Source organism: Coregonus lavaretus, assembly GCF_964263955.1.
Source record: "Coregonus lavaretus genome assembly, chromosome: 8".
Taxonomy (NCBI): domain Eukaryota; kingdom Metazoa; phylum Chordata; class Actinopteri; order Salmoniformes; family Salmonidae; genus Coregonus; species Coregonus lavaretus.
The window spans coordinates 4,578,671-4,595,522 of record NC_139995.1 but is presented as its reverse complement, the minus strand read 5'-3'; the positions used below and the strand labels follow the sequence as shown (position 1 = coordinate 4,595,522).

At 45.9% G+C, this 16,852-nt stretch overlaps 1 protein-coding gene across 3 annotated transcripts in view; it reads right to left on the bottom strand.

Annotated features, from left to right (window-relative positions):
- Nucleotides 1–16,852, bottom strand: part of LOC311134369 (RNA-binding protein Raly-like) — a 201,572-nt gene that overhangs the window by 44,317 nt on the left and 140,403 nt on the right. For all 3 annotated transcript variants that reach the window (XM_084168023.1, XM_084168025.1, XM_084168024.1), the window contains 3 exons: nucleotides 2,599–2,646; nucleotides 2,435–2,507; nucleotides 1,652–1,699 (listed from right to left, as the gene is read on the bottom strand). In XM_084168023.1, the coding sequence (XP_084024149.1) occupies nucleotides 1,652–1,699; nucleotides 2,435–2,507; nucleotides 2,599–2,646 (169 nt within the window). The remainder of the gene's footprint in view (nucleotides 1–1,651; nucleotides 1,700–2,434; nucleotides 2,508–2,598; nucleotides 2,647–16,852) is intronic.

Genomic DNA, 16,852 nt, shown 5'->3' with positions numbered 1-16,852 from the left:
TGCAGTATGTGCAAACCTGGTCAAGACCTACAGGAAACATATGATCTCTGTAATTGCAAACAAAGGTTTCTGTACCAAATATTAAGTTCTGCTTTTCTGATGTATCAAATACTTATGTCATGCAATAAAATGCAAATAATTACTTAAAAATCATACAATGTGATTTTCTGGATTTTTGTTTTAGATTCCGTCTCTCACAGTTGAAGTGTACCTATGATAAAAATTACAGACCTCTACATGCTTTGTAAGTAGGACAACCTGCAAAATCGGCAGTGTATCAAATACTTGTTCTCCCCACTGTATTTAATCCCTTTTTTGGGTAGGCACAAAACTACCTTCATACTTCCATTCAGTTTTTTAAACCGGTACTGGTTACCTTCAGACGAGTCCCGTGACACTTGTGGCAGTCATAGAGCAAAACATCGTGTCTTCCACCATCGTGTTCGTGAGAATCTTCCCTTTCCACATTGGGGTCACATTAGTTTTTAGCCCAAATAGATATCTCTATCTTAAACTGACGGATTTTGATGGGGATTTTTTTATTATGTTACTTAGATTAACGCACCGGTGCGCCAATCGACTCTAGGGGGTTAAAAAGGTATTGACATGCCTGAAACATTGAAAGGGCCAACTGAGGTAAAGCACTACCTTCTTATACGTATCTGCAGTACACCATACTGTATCTACAGTACCATGGACTGCAGGTGGTGAATCAATTTCATGGAGGTTGATATAATTATATTATTGCCTTTAAGGGGTATGTGAGTCCATTGTTCAGTAGAAAAATAAACCTACCTCTGAAAAAGATTTAGAGGAAACTATTCTGCGATGAGCTTTCTCTGGTGTGTTGTGAATGAAATGAAGTAATCGGCTTCAAAGCGATATCTGCCGTCCAGACAGAGAGCAAGTTCGTCGGTTGCGTCAGCGGTCCCTGAAGACTAGGGGTTTTGAAGATCACTTGAAAGCAGAAGGGTGATTAAATTATGGGGTGTATCTCTCTGTAATATATTGATCCCAGTCAAAGGCAGCCTCTGACAGCCGTAACTCAGATTTGGACATCACAGAGAGGGTATAAATAAACTCCTCTGGATGGCTGAAATGTGTTCCTCATCTGGATATTATGTTCAGACATCTGCGAACACAGGCATCCAGCGGAGAGCACCAGCGGGGCTTCTATAGCCACTGAAATGGGGACGGCCAAGAGAGGAGGTGAGACACTTCCAAAGTTTGCTCGGCACAGGCCGTGTTGTGAAACAAAAGCTTCACCTAACAGCTGGGTGAGCGTTATTTATGGGAACAAGTTTGGACATCTTTCAGTAATGATGATTGGAGAATAAAAGGCAACAACGTCTTCCAGAAAAAAACTCCCTGGAAAGTAAATATATTGTTTATAGTCTTTGATCAATGACAGTAATGGTTTGCACCCTCACAAAATACATTAATTGTGTCTGTATGACTGCGTTATAATGCCATCACTGACTGACTTTTGGGGAGATTGCAAAATGATTAATGTCACTGATGAAAGAATATGATCTCTTTATTTACTTTACTGTTAATGTTTGCCATTGCAAAATTATTCTCTTCCTCCTTGCTGGATGATGTGCAATGTGGAGTTATACCAAAAGGGTATTTACAAGTGTAATCAACTCACCTGTCATAGAATTCATCTCTGTAGTAGTCATAATCAAAGTCGTAGCCACTGAAAGATAAACAAAAACATATCTAGACATCATAATGTTCTGGAATGACAATGAGCATCAATAGTCTCCTTATTTCCCAAATTCCTCTCCCTCACATGCACTGACCTCAGAAAGAAGACAGGTGAAAGCAGTATGCCAAAAATCCCACTGTCAAGTTCTATCACATCGGTGTAGAGGAAGGATAGGAAATTAGGAATGATCAGCAACTATTGAGACTAGAGACTGACCCCTTATTCCTGCCCCCTCCTTTCCATGAAGCCTTAATAGTCCAAAACCTGTACAGCAGCGTTCTAGAATATTGAACCGTTGGCTTTCATACTTTTCAAATTCTCAGTGCAGCTCAAGCAATTTCTCCAACTGTCAACACATTCAAATGAATAGAGCTGCATTGGTTAGGAATTGTGGGGAGGTACGTGTTCGGGCTGTGCCTCCCCCCTCGGACGGTGGTCTCACAGACACATAGCTATGTCACAACAGAATGCCGGACTATCGCGGCTCAGCGTCTGTGCATTATGATTTACGCTTTACACCTTATGGAGTACACTCTTAGAAAAAAAAGGTGCATCTAGAACCTAAAAGGGTTCTTCGGCTGTCCCTATAGGAGAACCCTTTGAAGAACCGTTGTTGGTTCCAAGTAGAACCGTTCTGGGTTCATGTAGAACTCTTTCCACAGAGGGTTCTACATGGAACCAAAAAGGGTTTTACCTGGAACCAAAAAGTGTTCTCCTATGTACCTGTAGAGAACAGCGGCAGACCTCTTCAGCCCTTTGGGTCTGTTGGGCTTGGGCTCCCCTGCCATGTTGATGTCTGAGGAAGAACAAAGAGAGAATGTTACAGAGAAATTTAGGGAAATTGAGTAAAAAGGGGAAAGTGTCACAGGAGTCTCATCTATATCAACCTTGCCCTCTGGGTCTGTTGGGCATGGGCTCCCCCGCCATGTTGATATCTGAGGAGGAGTGGAGAGAGGGGGTGTTACAGAGAAATGGAGAGAGAGAGATCGAGACAAAATGAATCTCTCAGTTATCTATCTATATCAACTATACCATCACCCTTATCATCTGTTATTAAAGAGATAGTTCACCCAAATTGCAAAATTACATATTGGTTTAATTACCCTGTAAGCAGTCTATGTACAATGTTAGACAAAGCTTTGGTTTTGTTTACCTGGACACTGTCTCCAAATGCTTACCTTTTAGCATTTGTGGAACAAATCCAATGCAAGCCCTGATATTAGCTTTTGGAGACAGTGGACAGATAAACAAAATCAGAGCATGGATTGCTGTCTTACCTTGTCCATAGACTGCTTACAGAAACCAATATATCATTTTGTAATTTGGGTGAACTTTAATATTACAATACTTGAATATTACATCAAACATAGACAAGTTATGAGGTTTTCTGCTACAGGTGTTACAGCTGCAATATAAAGGTGAATCAACATTAAGGGCGCAATGGAAACGCACTACATACCAAGAATATCTGGACCACACCCTTTGATCTTTGCAAGGAACCTTGCCATAACACAAAAGGGAGCCCATAGGGGAGGCCCATTTCCAGAGCCTAGCCATAACGGGGCAAAATGAAAGCCTGACAGCAACCCTGATGTTTGTGCAGACCTACCATCTCCACCAGAGGGAGGTGTTAAACCATGATACACCTCTCTCTGCCCCTCTGCCTTCAGAAAGTATTCACTTTTTCCACATTTTGTTGTGCTACAGCCTGAATTTAAAATGGGTTAAATTTAGATGTGTCACTGGCCTACACACAATACCCCAAAGTGGAATTATGTTTGTAGACATTTTTACAAATTAATTAAATGAAAAGCTGAAATGTCTTGAGTCAATAAGCATTCAACCCTTTGTTATGGCAAGCCTAAATAAGTTCAGGAGTAAACATAATAAGTTGAATGGACTCTGTGTTTAACATTATTTTTTTAATGACTACATCAGCTCTGTACCCCACACATACAATTATCTGTGAGGTCCCACAGTCAAGCAATGAATTTCAAACAGATTCAACTGTAAAAGTTAAATATCCCTTTGAGCACGGTGAAGTTATTAATTACACTTTGGATGGTGTATCAGTACACCCAGTCACTACAAATATACAGGTATCCTTCCTAACTCAGTTGCCGGAGAGGAAGGAAACTGCTCAGGGATTTCACAGTTCACATTGACTTTAAAACAGTTTAATGGCTGTGATGGGAGAAAACTGAGGATGGATCAACAACATTGTAGTTACTCACAATACAAAGCCAAATGACAGTGAAAAAAGGAAGCTTGTAGAGAATAAAAATATTCCAAAACATGCATCCTGTTTGCAATAAGACACTAAAGTAAAACTGCAAAAAATGTGGCAAAGAAATGAACTTTATGTCCTGAATACAAAGTGTTATGTTCGGGACAAATCCAACACAACACATCACCTAGTACCACTCTTCATATTTCAAATCCAACACAACACATCACCTACTGTAGTACCACTGTTCATATTTTGAAGCATGTTGTTGGCTGCATCATGTTATGGATATGCTTGTCATTTGGCAAGGACTAGGGAGTTGTTTTTGATTTTTTTTTATGGAATAGAGCGAAGCACAGGCAAAATCCTAGAGGAAAACCTGGTTCCGTCTGCTTTCCAACACTGGGAGACAAATTCACCTTTCAGCAGGACAATAACCTAAAACACAAAGCCAAATATACACTGGAGTTGCTTACCAAGATGACATTGAATGTTCCTGAGTGGCCTAGTTACAGTTTGAATTAAATTGGCTTGAAAATCTATGGCAAGACTTGAAAATGTCTATCTAGCGATGATCAACAACCAACTTGACAGAGCTTGAAGAATGTTTTTAATAATAATGTGCAAATATTGTACAATCCAGGTATGCAAAGCTCTTAGAGACTTACCCAGAAAGACTCACAGCTGTAATCGCTGTGTAAGGTGATTTTAACATTTATACACATGTTAATACTTATTTATGTAAATGAGCTATTTCTGCATTTCATTTTCAATAAATTTGCAAACATTTAAAAAAACGTATTCACTTCATTATGGGGTATTGTGTGTAGATCATCAGTGAGAAACAAAATCTATTTAAATCAATTTTAAATTCAGGCTTTAACACAACAAAATGTGGAATAAGTCAAGGGATATGAATACTTTCTGAAGGCACTGTAGCTAATGCTAGCATCAGTGCTCTAAGTCTTAGCTGTCACTCTCTCTGGCTCCTATGGACACTGTCACCTCCAGGTTGAGCGCCAGGCCTCCTAATTGTGCGCTCTGGGCACGCCCACTGTGGGGATTAGGGCTGAGGAGTGAGGAGTACGCTAGGGCCTCGCTCTACACTGAAAGCCTGTTAACTTGACCGTAACGTCAAAGAGCTGTGTGTGTGTTTTTTGTAAAAGAGGCCTTGGTCTCAAAGGGATTTCCCCGTTTAAATAAAGGTGTGTGTTTATGTGTGAGCGTGTGTTTATGGGTCTATGAGCAGGTGTGTGCGTAGCCTATAAAAGGTGTGTGTCAGGAAGTGTATGTGTGTGTTTAACATTTACATTTTCAGTCATTTAGCAGATGCTTTTACCCAGAGCGACTTACAGTAGTGAGTGCATACATTTCTCACTGGTCCCCCATGGGAATCGAACCCACAACCCTGGCGTTGCAAACGCCATGCTCTACCAAATGAGCCACACAGGACCCGTGTGTGTAGGTGTGTGTGTGTGTCAGGGAGTGTGTGTGCATCTTTGAAAGTCTTTGTTTACGTGTGTGTGTTTGTTGGTGCGTCAGAGTATTTCGGTCTGTTGGGACCAGGGTATTTGAAAGCTTTTGAGTTGGGATGAATCAGTGAGCGCTTTAAGCCCTCTGATTCCCCCTGTGAGCCTATGGACACCTACAGGGTTCACACTTGGCCCAAGCCCGCCACTCATCTATCAACCCACCCCGCCATGTTGCCGCGATATCTTACCCGTGGATACGGCGGCCCCTAGGAATGTACAGAGATTAACCTAGCTCTGTGTCCTCTAGCTCTATTTGTAATATTAACCTGAATTTACACACACCCCTCAATATGTCACTGTCGGAACATAGTGAAAAAGTTGCACAGTAGTGATCATTTTGATTAACCTTCTATTACAGATTAATTTTAGAAATGGTATATGCATACCAAATTAATACATTATTTTTAACCTGCTTTTTAAAACCTTTAAATTGAGAAATATATCTCTATTGTTCTCTGTAAAATGTTCAATGTTGATTGTATGAATCTGAAACTTGAATGATTGAATTACTTATGCATCTAATTAATTATGTTGGATGTTAAAATGATCAAAATAACAGGCATTTCATTGCCAAGTGTCAATCATAGAGATAAATGGAGGACTCTAGATGAATATACCTTGTTTTAGTATACACATTGCCATGGAGGGCTTCCACCATTTAAAAGTAGTCAACTGGGTGGGGATACCTATGGGTTGTGAGTGATCAGCCAATGATCAGACACTGTCTTCTTCAAAGCTGGGTTGCCTATGGTTTGTAAACCAAATACTAAGGTAATATCCAGGAGCCAAGACCAAGATTTATACAAGGACATTGGTCCCAAGATCCAGACCAGTGAGATGAGACCATAGAGATGGATAGAGGACTCAACCTCAATGTAACCCGTTTTAGCATGGACATTGCCATTGAGGGCTTACACCATTTTAAAATATTCAACTGGGTCGGGATTCCTATGGGTTTGGAGCAATCAGCCATTGATCAGAGCATTGTCTTCTTCAAATTGGGTGCTATGGTTTGTAAATGGCTTTAACACCGCCATCTAGTGGCCACAATAAATGAATGACAAAAATTGGTTAATGACCAGTACTCAAGACTAAGACCACTAGATCAAGAGGCCATGGGCCCTTTCTTCAATTGTAAGAAACTGAAGTAATAATAACCCATAATAAGTGTATGGGTTGTAGGTTGGGAGCTTTTGTGAAGGAGCACAGTTAGAAAGATATGGCATATAGAAGCAAACCGGATGGACATCATGAAAATGATCGGAGAGGTTGAGAGTAGAAGAAGTTCAGGAGAAAGAACAAACAAAAAGTAATTATTGGAAAATTGACTGTGTCCATAAAATGTAGATAGTGGGTATGGGCTGGAAGTAGAGGCCTAGGCGTTGTTGTTCACTAGTTTACTCCAAGTGGGGATAGGGTGGCGGGGTTGGAAAGTAATAAAGGGGAATACAGTGAGGGAAAAAAGTATTTGATCCCCTGCTGATTTTGTGCGTTTGCCCACTGACAAAGAAATTATCAGTCTATAATTTTAATGGTAGGTTTATTTGAACAGTGAGAGACAGAATAACAACAAAAAAATCCAGAAAAACGCATGTCAGAAATGTTATAAATTGATTTGCATTTTAATGAGGGAAATAAGTATTTGACCCCCTCTCAATCAGAAAGATTTCTGGCTCCCAGGTGTCTTTTAAACAGGTAACGAGCTGAGATTAGGAGCACACTCTTAAAGGGAGTGCTCCTAATCTCAGCTTGTTACCTGTATAAAAGACACCTGTCCACATAAGCAATCAATCAATCAGACTCCAAACTCTCCACCATGGCCAAGACCAAAGAGCTCTCCAAGGATGTCAGGGACAAAATTGTAGACCTACACAAGCCTGGAATGGGCTACAAGACCATCGCCAAGCAGCTTGGTGAGAAGGTGACAACAGTTGGTGCGATTATTCGCAAATGGAAGAAACACAAAATAACTGTCAATCTCCCTCGGCCTGGGGCTCCATGCAAGATCTCACCTCGTGGAGTTGCAATGATCATGAGAACAGTGAGGAATCAGCCCAGAACTACACGGGAGGATCATGTCAATAATCGCAAGGCAGCTGGGATCATAGTCACCAAGAAAACAATTGGTAACACACTACGCCGTGAAGGACTGAAATCCTGCAGCGCCCGCAAGGTCCCCCTGCTCAAGAAAGCACATATACAGGGCCGTCTGAAGTTTGCCAATGAACATCTGAATGATTCAGAGGAGAACTGGGTGAAAGTCTTGTGGTCAGATGAGACCAAAATCGAGCTCTTTGCCATCATCTCAACTCGCCGTGTTTGGAGGAAGAGGAATGCTGCCTATGACCCCAAGAACACCATCCCCACCATCAAACATGGAGGTGGAAACATTATGCTTTCGGAGTCTTTTTCTGCTAAGGGGACAGGACAACTTCACCGCATCAAAGGGACGATGGACGGGGCCATGTACCGTCAGATCTTGGGTGAGAACCTCCTTCCCTCAGCCAGGGCATTGAAAATGGGTCGTGGATGGGTATTCCAGCATGACAATGACCCAAAACACACGGCCAAGGCAACACAGGAGTGGCTCAAGAAGAAACACATTAAGGTCCTGGAGTGGCCTAGCCAGTCTCCAGACCTTAATCTCATACAAAATCTGTGGAGGGAGCTGAAGGTTCGAGTTGCGAAACGTCAGCCTCGAAACCTTAATGACTTGGAGAAGATCTGCAAAGAGGAGTGGGACAAAATCCCTCCTGAGATGTGCGCAAACCTGGTGGCCAACTACAAGAAACGTCTGACCTCTGTGATTGCCAACAAGGGTTTTTCCACCAAGTACTAAGTCATGTTTTGCAGAGGGGTCAAATACTTATTTCCCTCATTAAAATGCAAATCAATAACATTTTTGAAATGCGTTTTTTCTGGATTTTTTTGTAGTTATTCTGTCTCTCACTGTTCAAATAAACCTACCATTAAAAGTATAGACTGATCATGTCTTTGTCAGTGGGCAAACGTACAAAATCAGCAGGGGATCAAATACTTTTTTCCCTCACTGTATATATATATATATATATATATATATATATTTTTTTAAAGGATATGTATGTGTATGTATGTATGTGGGTGTGTATGTGTGTGTGTGTATGTGTGTATATGTGTATGTATGCGTGTATATATATACACACACACATATTAAATACATGGGGGATTGGAAGTGATGCAGACAATTACATTGATGGAAATTACAATCTATCTGCAATATTAAACTGACCCCCCAAAGAAAAAAAAAAGAAAAAAAAAAAAAGGAAGAAAATGAAGTAGAGTAAACTCGAGCACAGTACAGTAGAGCGCAGTACAGTGTAGTAGAGTAGTAGACCACAGTACAGTATAGCACAATATATATATATATCTCTATGTTTTGGCCAAATAGATGTAAATGTTTGGACTCTTGGAGGGTGGAGCCCCCCCCTGCTGGCTATGCATCCCAAAACTAAATTTTTCCTGAAATGTGCACTTGTCCACTACCCACATGGTGGTCCTTTGTAGTTCAGACGGTAGAGCATGCAACTTTTAAAATGAGCTGCTCGTCCAGTCACAGACGCCATAATGGCCAGAAACAAAGATGAGACCTCTTGTATGTATGTATGTATATATACACTGCTCAAAAAAAGGGAACACTTAAACAACACATCCTAGATCTGAATGAATGAAATAATCTTATTAAATACTTTTTTCTTTACATAGTTGAATGTGCTGACAACAAAATCACACACAAATTATCGATGGAAATCAAATGTATCAACCCATGGAGGTCTGGATTTGGAGTCACCCTCAAAATTAAAGTCGAAAACCACACTACAGGCTTGATGTAATGTCCTTAAAACAAGTCAAAATGAGGCTCAGTAGTGTGTGTGGCCTCCACGTGCCTGTATGACCTCCCTACAACGCCTGTGCATGCTCCTGATGAGGTGGCGGATGGTCTCCTGAGGGATCTCCTCCCAGACCTGGACTAAAGCATCCGCCAACTCCTGGACAGTCTGTGGTGCAACGTGGCATTGGTGGATGGAGCGAGACATGATGTCCCAGATGTGCTCAATTGGATTCAGGTCTGGGGAACGGGCGGGCCAGTCCATAGCATCAATGCCTTCCTCTTGCAGGAACTGCTGACACACTCCAGCCACATGAGGTCTAGCATTGTCTTGCATTAGGAGGAACCCAGGGCCAACCGCACCAGCATATGGTCTCACAAGGGGTCTGAGGATCTCATCTCGGTACCTAATGGCAGTCAGGCTACCTCTGGCGAGCACATGGAGGGCTGTGCGGCCCCCCAAAGAAATGCCACCCCACACCATGTCTGACCCACCGCCAAACCGGTCATGCTGGAGGATGTTGCAGGCAGCAGAACGTTCTCCACGGCGTCTCCAGACTGCCATGTCTGTCACATGTGCTCAGTGTGAACCTGCTTTCATCTGTGAAGAGCACAGGGCGCCAATGGCGAATTTGCCAATCTTGGTGTTCTCTGGCAAATGCCAAACGTCCTGCACGGTGTTGGGCTGTAAGCACAACCCCCACCTGTGGACGTCGGGCCCTCATACCACCCTCATGGAGTCTGTTTCTGACCGTTTGAGCAGACACATGCACATTTGTGGCCTGCTGGAGGTCATTTTGCAGGGCTCTGGCAGTGCTCCTCCTGCTCTTCCTTGCACAAAGGTGGAGGTAGTGGTCCTGCTGTTGGGTTGTTGCCCTCCTACGGCCTCCTCCACGTCTCCTGATGTACTGGCCTGGCTCCTGGTAGCACCTCCATGCTCTGGACACTACGCTGACAGACACAGCAAACCTTCTTGCCACAGCTCGCATTGATGTGCCATCCTGGATGAGCTGCACTACCTGAGCCACTTGTGTGGGTTGTAGAATCCGTCTCATGCTACCACTAGAGTGAAAGCACCGCCAGCATTCAAAAGTGACCAAAACATCAGCCAGGAAGCATAGGAACTGAGAAGTGGTCTGTGGTCACCACCTGCAGAACCACTTCTTTATTGGGGGTGTCTTGCTAATTGCCTATCATTTCCACCTGTTGTCTATTCCATTTGCACAACAGCATGTGACATTTATTGTCAATCAGTGTTGCTTCCTAAATGGACAGTTTGATTTCACAGAAGTGTGATTGACTTGGAGTTACATTGTGTTGTTTAAGTGTTCCCTTTATTTTTTTGAGCAGTGTATATATATATATATATATATATATATATATATATATATATATATACACACACACACATACTATCGGTCAAAAGTTTTAGAACACCTACTCATTCAATGGTGTTTCTTTATTTTGACTATTTTCTACATTGTAGAATAATAGTGAAGACATCAAAACTATGAAATAACACAAAACTATGAAATAACACATATCGAATCATGTAGTAACCAAAAAAGTGTTAAACAAATCAAAATATATTTTATATTTGAAATTCTTCAAATAGCCACCCTTTGCCTTGATGACAGCTTTACACACTCTTGGCATTCTCTCAACCAGCTTCATGAGGTAGTCACCAGAAGATAGCCCTATCTGGTAAAAGACCATGTCCATATTATGTCAAGAATTGCTCAAATAAGCAAAGAGAAACGACAGTCCATCATTACTTTAAGACATGAAGGTCAGTCAATACGGAACATTTCAATAACTTTTCAAGTTTCTTCAAGTGCAGTCGCAGAAACCATCAAGCGCTATGATGAAACTGGCTCATGGGTCATGAGGACCGCCATAGGAATGGAAGACCCAGAGTTACCTCTGCTGCATAGGATAAGTTCATTAGAGTTACCAGCCTCAGAAATTGCAGCCCAAATAAATGCTTCACAGAGATAAAGTAACAGACACATCTCAACATCAAATGTTCAAAGGAGACTGTGTGATTCAGGCCTTCATGGTGGAATTGCTGCAAAGAAACCACTACTAAAGGATACCAATAAGAAAAAAAGACTTGCTTGGGCCAAGAAACACGAGCAATGGACATTAGACCGGTATAAATTTGTATTTTGGTCTGGAGTCCAAATTTGAGATTTTTGGTTCTAACCGCTGTGTCTTTGTGAGACGCAGTGTGGGTGAATGGATGATGTCCACATGTGTATTTCCCACTGTAAGGCATAGAGGAGGTGGTGTTATGGTGTGGGGGTGCTTTGCTGGTGACACTGTCTGTAATTTATTTAGAATTCAAGGCACACTTAACCAGCATGGCTACCACAGCATTCTGCAGCGATACGCCATCTCATCTGGTTTGGGCTTAGTGGGACTATCATTTGTTTTTCAACAGGACAATGACCCAACACACCTCCAGGCTGTGTAAGGGCTATATAACCAAGAAGGAGAGTGATGGAGTCCTGTATCAGATGACCTGGCCTCCACAATCCCCTGACCTCAACCAAATTGAGATGGTTTGAGATGAGTCGGACCGCAGAGTGAAGGAAAAGCAGCCAACAAGTGCTCAGCATACGTGGGAACTCCTTCAAGACTGTTGGAAAAGCATTCCAGGTGAAGCTGGTTGAGAGAATGTCAAGAGTGTGCAAAGCTGTCATCAAGGCAAAGGGTGGCTATTTGAAGAATCTCAAATATAAAACATATTTTGATTTCTTTAACACTTTGTTGGTTACTACATGATTCCATATGTGTTATTTCATAGTTTTGAAGTTGTCGCTATTATTCTTGTCACGATCGTTGAACGGAGTAGACCAAGGCGCAGCGTTGAAGGCAAACATACTTTATTATCCAAAGTGATAACACGAACAAAACAATAAACGAATAACGTGACGTCCTAGGTTAAACAACCAACACGGAACAAACCAAAAGGAACAAGATCCCACAACTACTGTGGGTAAACTGGCTGCTTAAGTATGGCTCCCAATCAGAGACAACAAGCAACAGCTGATACTCGTTGCCTCTGATTGAGAACCACACTGGCCAACATAGAAAACACAACTCTAGAATACCGACATAGAACAAGAACACATAGAATCTACACACCCTGGCTCAACATATAGAGTCCCCAGAGCCAGGGTGTGACAGTACCCCCTCCCAAAGGCGCGGACTGCGACCGCGCCTCAACATAAACCAAACAGGGGAGGGCTGGGTGGGCATTCCTCCTCGGAGGCGGTTCCGGCTCCGGGCTTGCCCACCACCCTCCAATAATCCCCCCGTAGCGCCCCTGGTCCGGTCTGGCCCCGCTGGCTGGAGCTGGACTGGACATCGTAGGAGCGGATTGCTTAAGCTCCGGTGTGGAGCAGCTGACCGGTACCTGACCAGGCACCGGTGACCCAGGCACAGGTTGTGCCGGACTGACGATGCGCACCCCTGGCTTGGTGCGTGGAGCAGGAACGGGCCGGACCGGGCTGACGATGCGCACCCCTGGCTTGGTGCGTGGAGCAGCAACGGGCCGAACCGGGCTGACGATGCGCACCCCTGGCTTGGTGCATGGAGCAGGAATGGGCCGGACCGGGCTGACGATGCGCACCCCTGGCTTGGTGCGTGGAGCAGCAACGGGCCGGACCGGGCTGACGATGCGCACCCCTGGCTTGGTGCGTGGAGCAGGAACGGGCCGGACCGGGCTGACGATGCGCACCCCTGGCTTGGTGCGTGGAGCAGCAACGGGCCGGACCGGGCTGACGATGCGCACCCCTGGCTTGGTGCGTGGAGAAGGAACGGGCCATACCGGGCTGACGACTCGCACCCCTGGCTTGGTGCGAGTGGCAGGAACAGGCCGGGCCGGGCTGGCGACGCGCACCGTAGGCTTGGTGCGAGTGGCAGGAACAGACCGGGCCAGGCTGGCGATGCGCACCGTAGGCTTGGTGCGAAGGGCAGGAACAGGCCGGGCCGGGCTGGCGACGCGCACCGTAGGCTTGGTGCGAGGGGCAGGAACAGGCCGGGCCGGGCTGGCGACGCACACCGTAGGCTTGGTGCGAGTGGCAGGAACAGGCCGGGCCGGGCTGGCGACGCGCACCGTAGGCTTGGTGCGAGTGGCAGGAACAGACCGGGCCGGGCTGGCGACGCGCACCGTTAGCTTGGTGCGAGTGGCAGGAACAGGCCGGGCCGGGCTGGCGACGCGCACCGTAGGCTTGGTGCGAGTGGCAGGAACAGACCGGGCCGGGCTGGCGACGCGCACCGTTAGCTTGGTGCGGGGAGCAGGAACAGGCCGGGCTGGGCTGGCGATGCGCACCGTAGGCTTGGTGCGAGTGGCAGGAACAGGCCGGGCTGGGCTGGCGACGCGCACCGGAGGCTTGGTGCGAGGAGCAGGAACAGGCCGGGCCGGGCTGGGCTGGCGACGCGCACCGTTAGCTTGGTGCGAGTGGCAGGAACAGGCCGGGCCGGGCTGGCGACGCGCACCGTAGGCTTGGTGCGAGTGGCAGGAACAGACCGGGCCGGGTGGCGACGCGCACCGTTAGCTTGGTGCGGGGAGCAGGAACAGGCCGGGCTGGGCTGGCGATGCGCACCGTAGGCTTGGTGCGAGTGGCAGGAACAGGCCGGGCTGGGCTGGCGACGCGCACCGGAGGCTTGGTGCGAGTGGCAGGAACAGGCCGGGCCTGGCTGGCGACGCCCACCGTAGGCTTGGTGCGAGGGGCAGGAACAGGCCGGGCCGGGCCGGCGACGCGCACCGGAGGCTTGGTGCGAGGAGCAGGAACAGGCCGGGCCGGGCTGTGGAGACGGATAGGAGGCCTGGAGTGAAGAGCTGCCACAACCCGTCCTGGCTGAATGCCTACCTTGACACACTCTGTGTGAGGCATCAGCACAGGACGTACAGGGCTGTGTACCCGTACTGGCATAACAGCACGTGACACTGGCGCAGGATATCCGGGACCGAGGAGAGGCACTGGAGACCACGAGCGCTGAGCCGGCACACTCCGTCCTGGCTGCATGCCCACCTTCGCACGACACGTGCGGGGTGCTCGCACAGGACGTACCGGACTATGCCAGGCCACTCGTGGCACAGTACGCAGCTCCGCATACCCCGGAACCTGCCCAGTCTCATGCTGCCATGCCTGAGTACGGGGAGTTGGCTCTGCTCTCCATCCAGGCTCCGCCAACCTGCCTTCTGGCCCCCCAAACCCGGTGGCCTCCTCTCCTAATCTCCCAATTCGGCCTGTGGCAGCCTCCTGCTGCCCAGTCGCCCATGCCGTGTGCTCCCCCCTAATTTTTTTTTGGGGTTGCCTCTCGTCCGTCCGACGACGACACTGTTGACGCCGTTGCTCCTCTCTCGCCAGGGCCTTAACCTTAGCCCATGGCCCTTTTCCCCCGAGCATGTCCTCCCAGGACCACAATTGGCCCACCTGGGCCATCGCCAACCTCTCCAGCTCCTTACCCGGCGCTTCCTCCCATTTCCAGGCTGCCTGCTCCTGGACACGCTGCTTGGTCCTGGTATGGTGGGATCTTCTGTCACGATCGTTGAACGGAGTAGACCAAGGCGCAGCGTTGAAGGCAAACATACTTTATTATCCAAAGTGATAACACGAACAAAACAATAAACGAATAACGTGACGTCCTAGGTTAAACAACCAACACGGAACAAACCAAAAGGAACAAGATCCCACAACTACTGTGGGTAAACTGGCTGCTTAAGTATGGCTCCCAATCAGAGACAACAAGCAACAGCTGATACTCGTTGCCTCTGATTGAGAACCACACTGGCCAACATAGAAAACACAACTCTAGAATACCGACATAGAACAAGAACACATAGAATCTACACACCCTGGCTCAACATATAGAGTCCCCAGAGCCAGGGTGTGACAATTCTACAATGTAGAAAATAGTACAAATAAATAAAAACCCTTGATTGAGTGTGTGTTCTAAAACGTTTGACCGGTAATGTGTGTATATATATATATATATACATATACACACACACACTCAGCAAAAAAAATAACCATCCTTTTTTCAGGACCCTGTCTTTCAAAGATAATTCGTAAAATTCCAAATAATTTCACAGATCTTCATTGAAAAGGGTTTAAACACTTTTTCCCATGCTTGTTCAATGATCCATAAACAATTAATGAACATGCACCTGTGGAATGGTCGTTAAGACACTAACAGCTTACAGACAGTAGGCAATTAAGGTCACAGTTATGAAAACTGAGGACACTAAAGAGGCCTTTCTACTGACTCTGAAAAACACCAAAAGAAAGATGCCCAGGGTCCCTTCTCATCTGCGTGAACGTGCCTTATGCATGCTGCAAGGAGGCATGAGGACTGCAGATGTGGACAGGGCAATAAATTGCCATGTCCGTACTGTGAGACGCCTATGACAGCACTACTGGGAGAGAGGACAGACAGCTGATCGTCCTCGCAGTGGCAGACCATGTGTAACAACACCTGCACAGGATCGGTACATCGGAACATCACACCTGCGGGACAGGTACAGGATGGCAACAACAACTGCCCGAGTTACACCAGAAATGCAAAATCCCTCCATCAGTGCACAGATTGTCCGCAATAGGCTGAGAGAGGCTGGACTGAGGGCTTGTAGGCCTGTTGTAAGGCAGGTCCTCACCAGACATCACCGGCAACAACGTCGCCTATGGGCACAAACCCACTGTTGATGGACCAGACAGGACTGGCAAAAAGTGCTCTTCACTGACGAGTCGCGGTTTTGTCTCACCAGGGGTGATGCTCGGATTCGCATTTATCGTCGAAGGAATGAGCATTACACCGAGGCCTGTACGCTGTAGCGGGATCGATTTGGAGGTGGAGGGTCCGTCATGGTCTGGGGCGGTGTGTCACAGCATCATCGGACTGAGCTTGTCGTCATTGCAGGCAATCTCAACGCTGTGCGTTACAGGGAAGACATTTCTCCCAAATTCCCAAAAAAAATATTGTCATTTAGATCATTTATTTGCAGAAAATGAAAACTGGTGAAAATAACAAAAAAGATGCAGTGTTGTCAGACCACGAATAATGCAAATAAAATAAGTTCATGTTCATTTTTAAACAACACAATAGTAATGTTTTAACTTAGGAAGAGTTCAGAAGTCAATATTTGGTGGAATAACCCTGATTTTCAATCACAGCTTTCATGCGTCTTGGCATGGTCTCCACCAGTCTTTCACATTGATGTTGGGTGACTTTATGCCACTACTGGCGCAAAAATTCAAGCAGCTCGGCTTTGTTTGATGGCTTGTGACCATCCATCTTCCTCTTGATCACATTCCAGAAGTTTTCAATGGGGTTCAGGTCTGGAGATCGGGCTGGCCATGAAAGGGTCTTGATCTGGTGGTGGCATGGCACATTGTCCTGCTGGAAAAACCAATCCTCAGAGTTGGGGTACAATGTCAGAGCAAAAGGAAGCAAGTTTTCTTCCAGAACAACCTTGTACGTGGCTTGATTCATGTGTCCTTCACAAA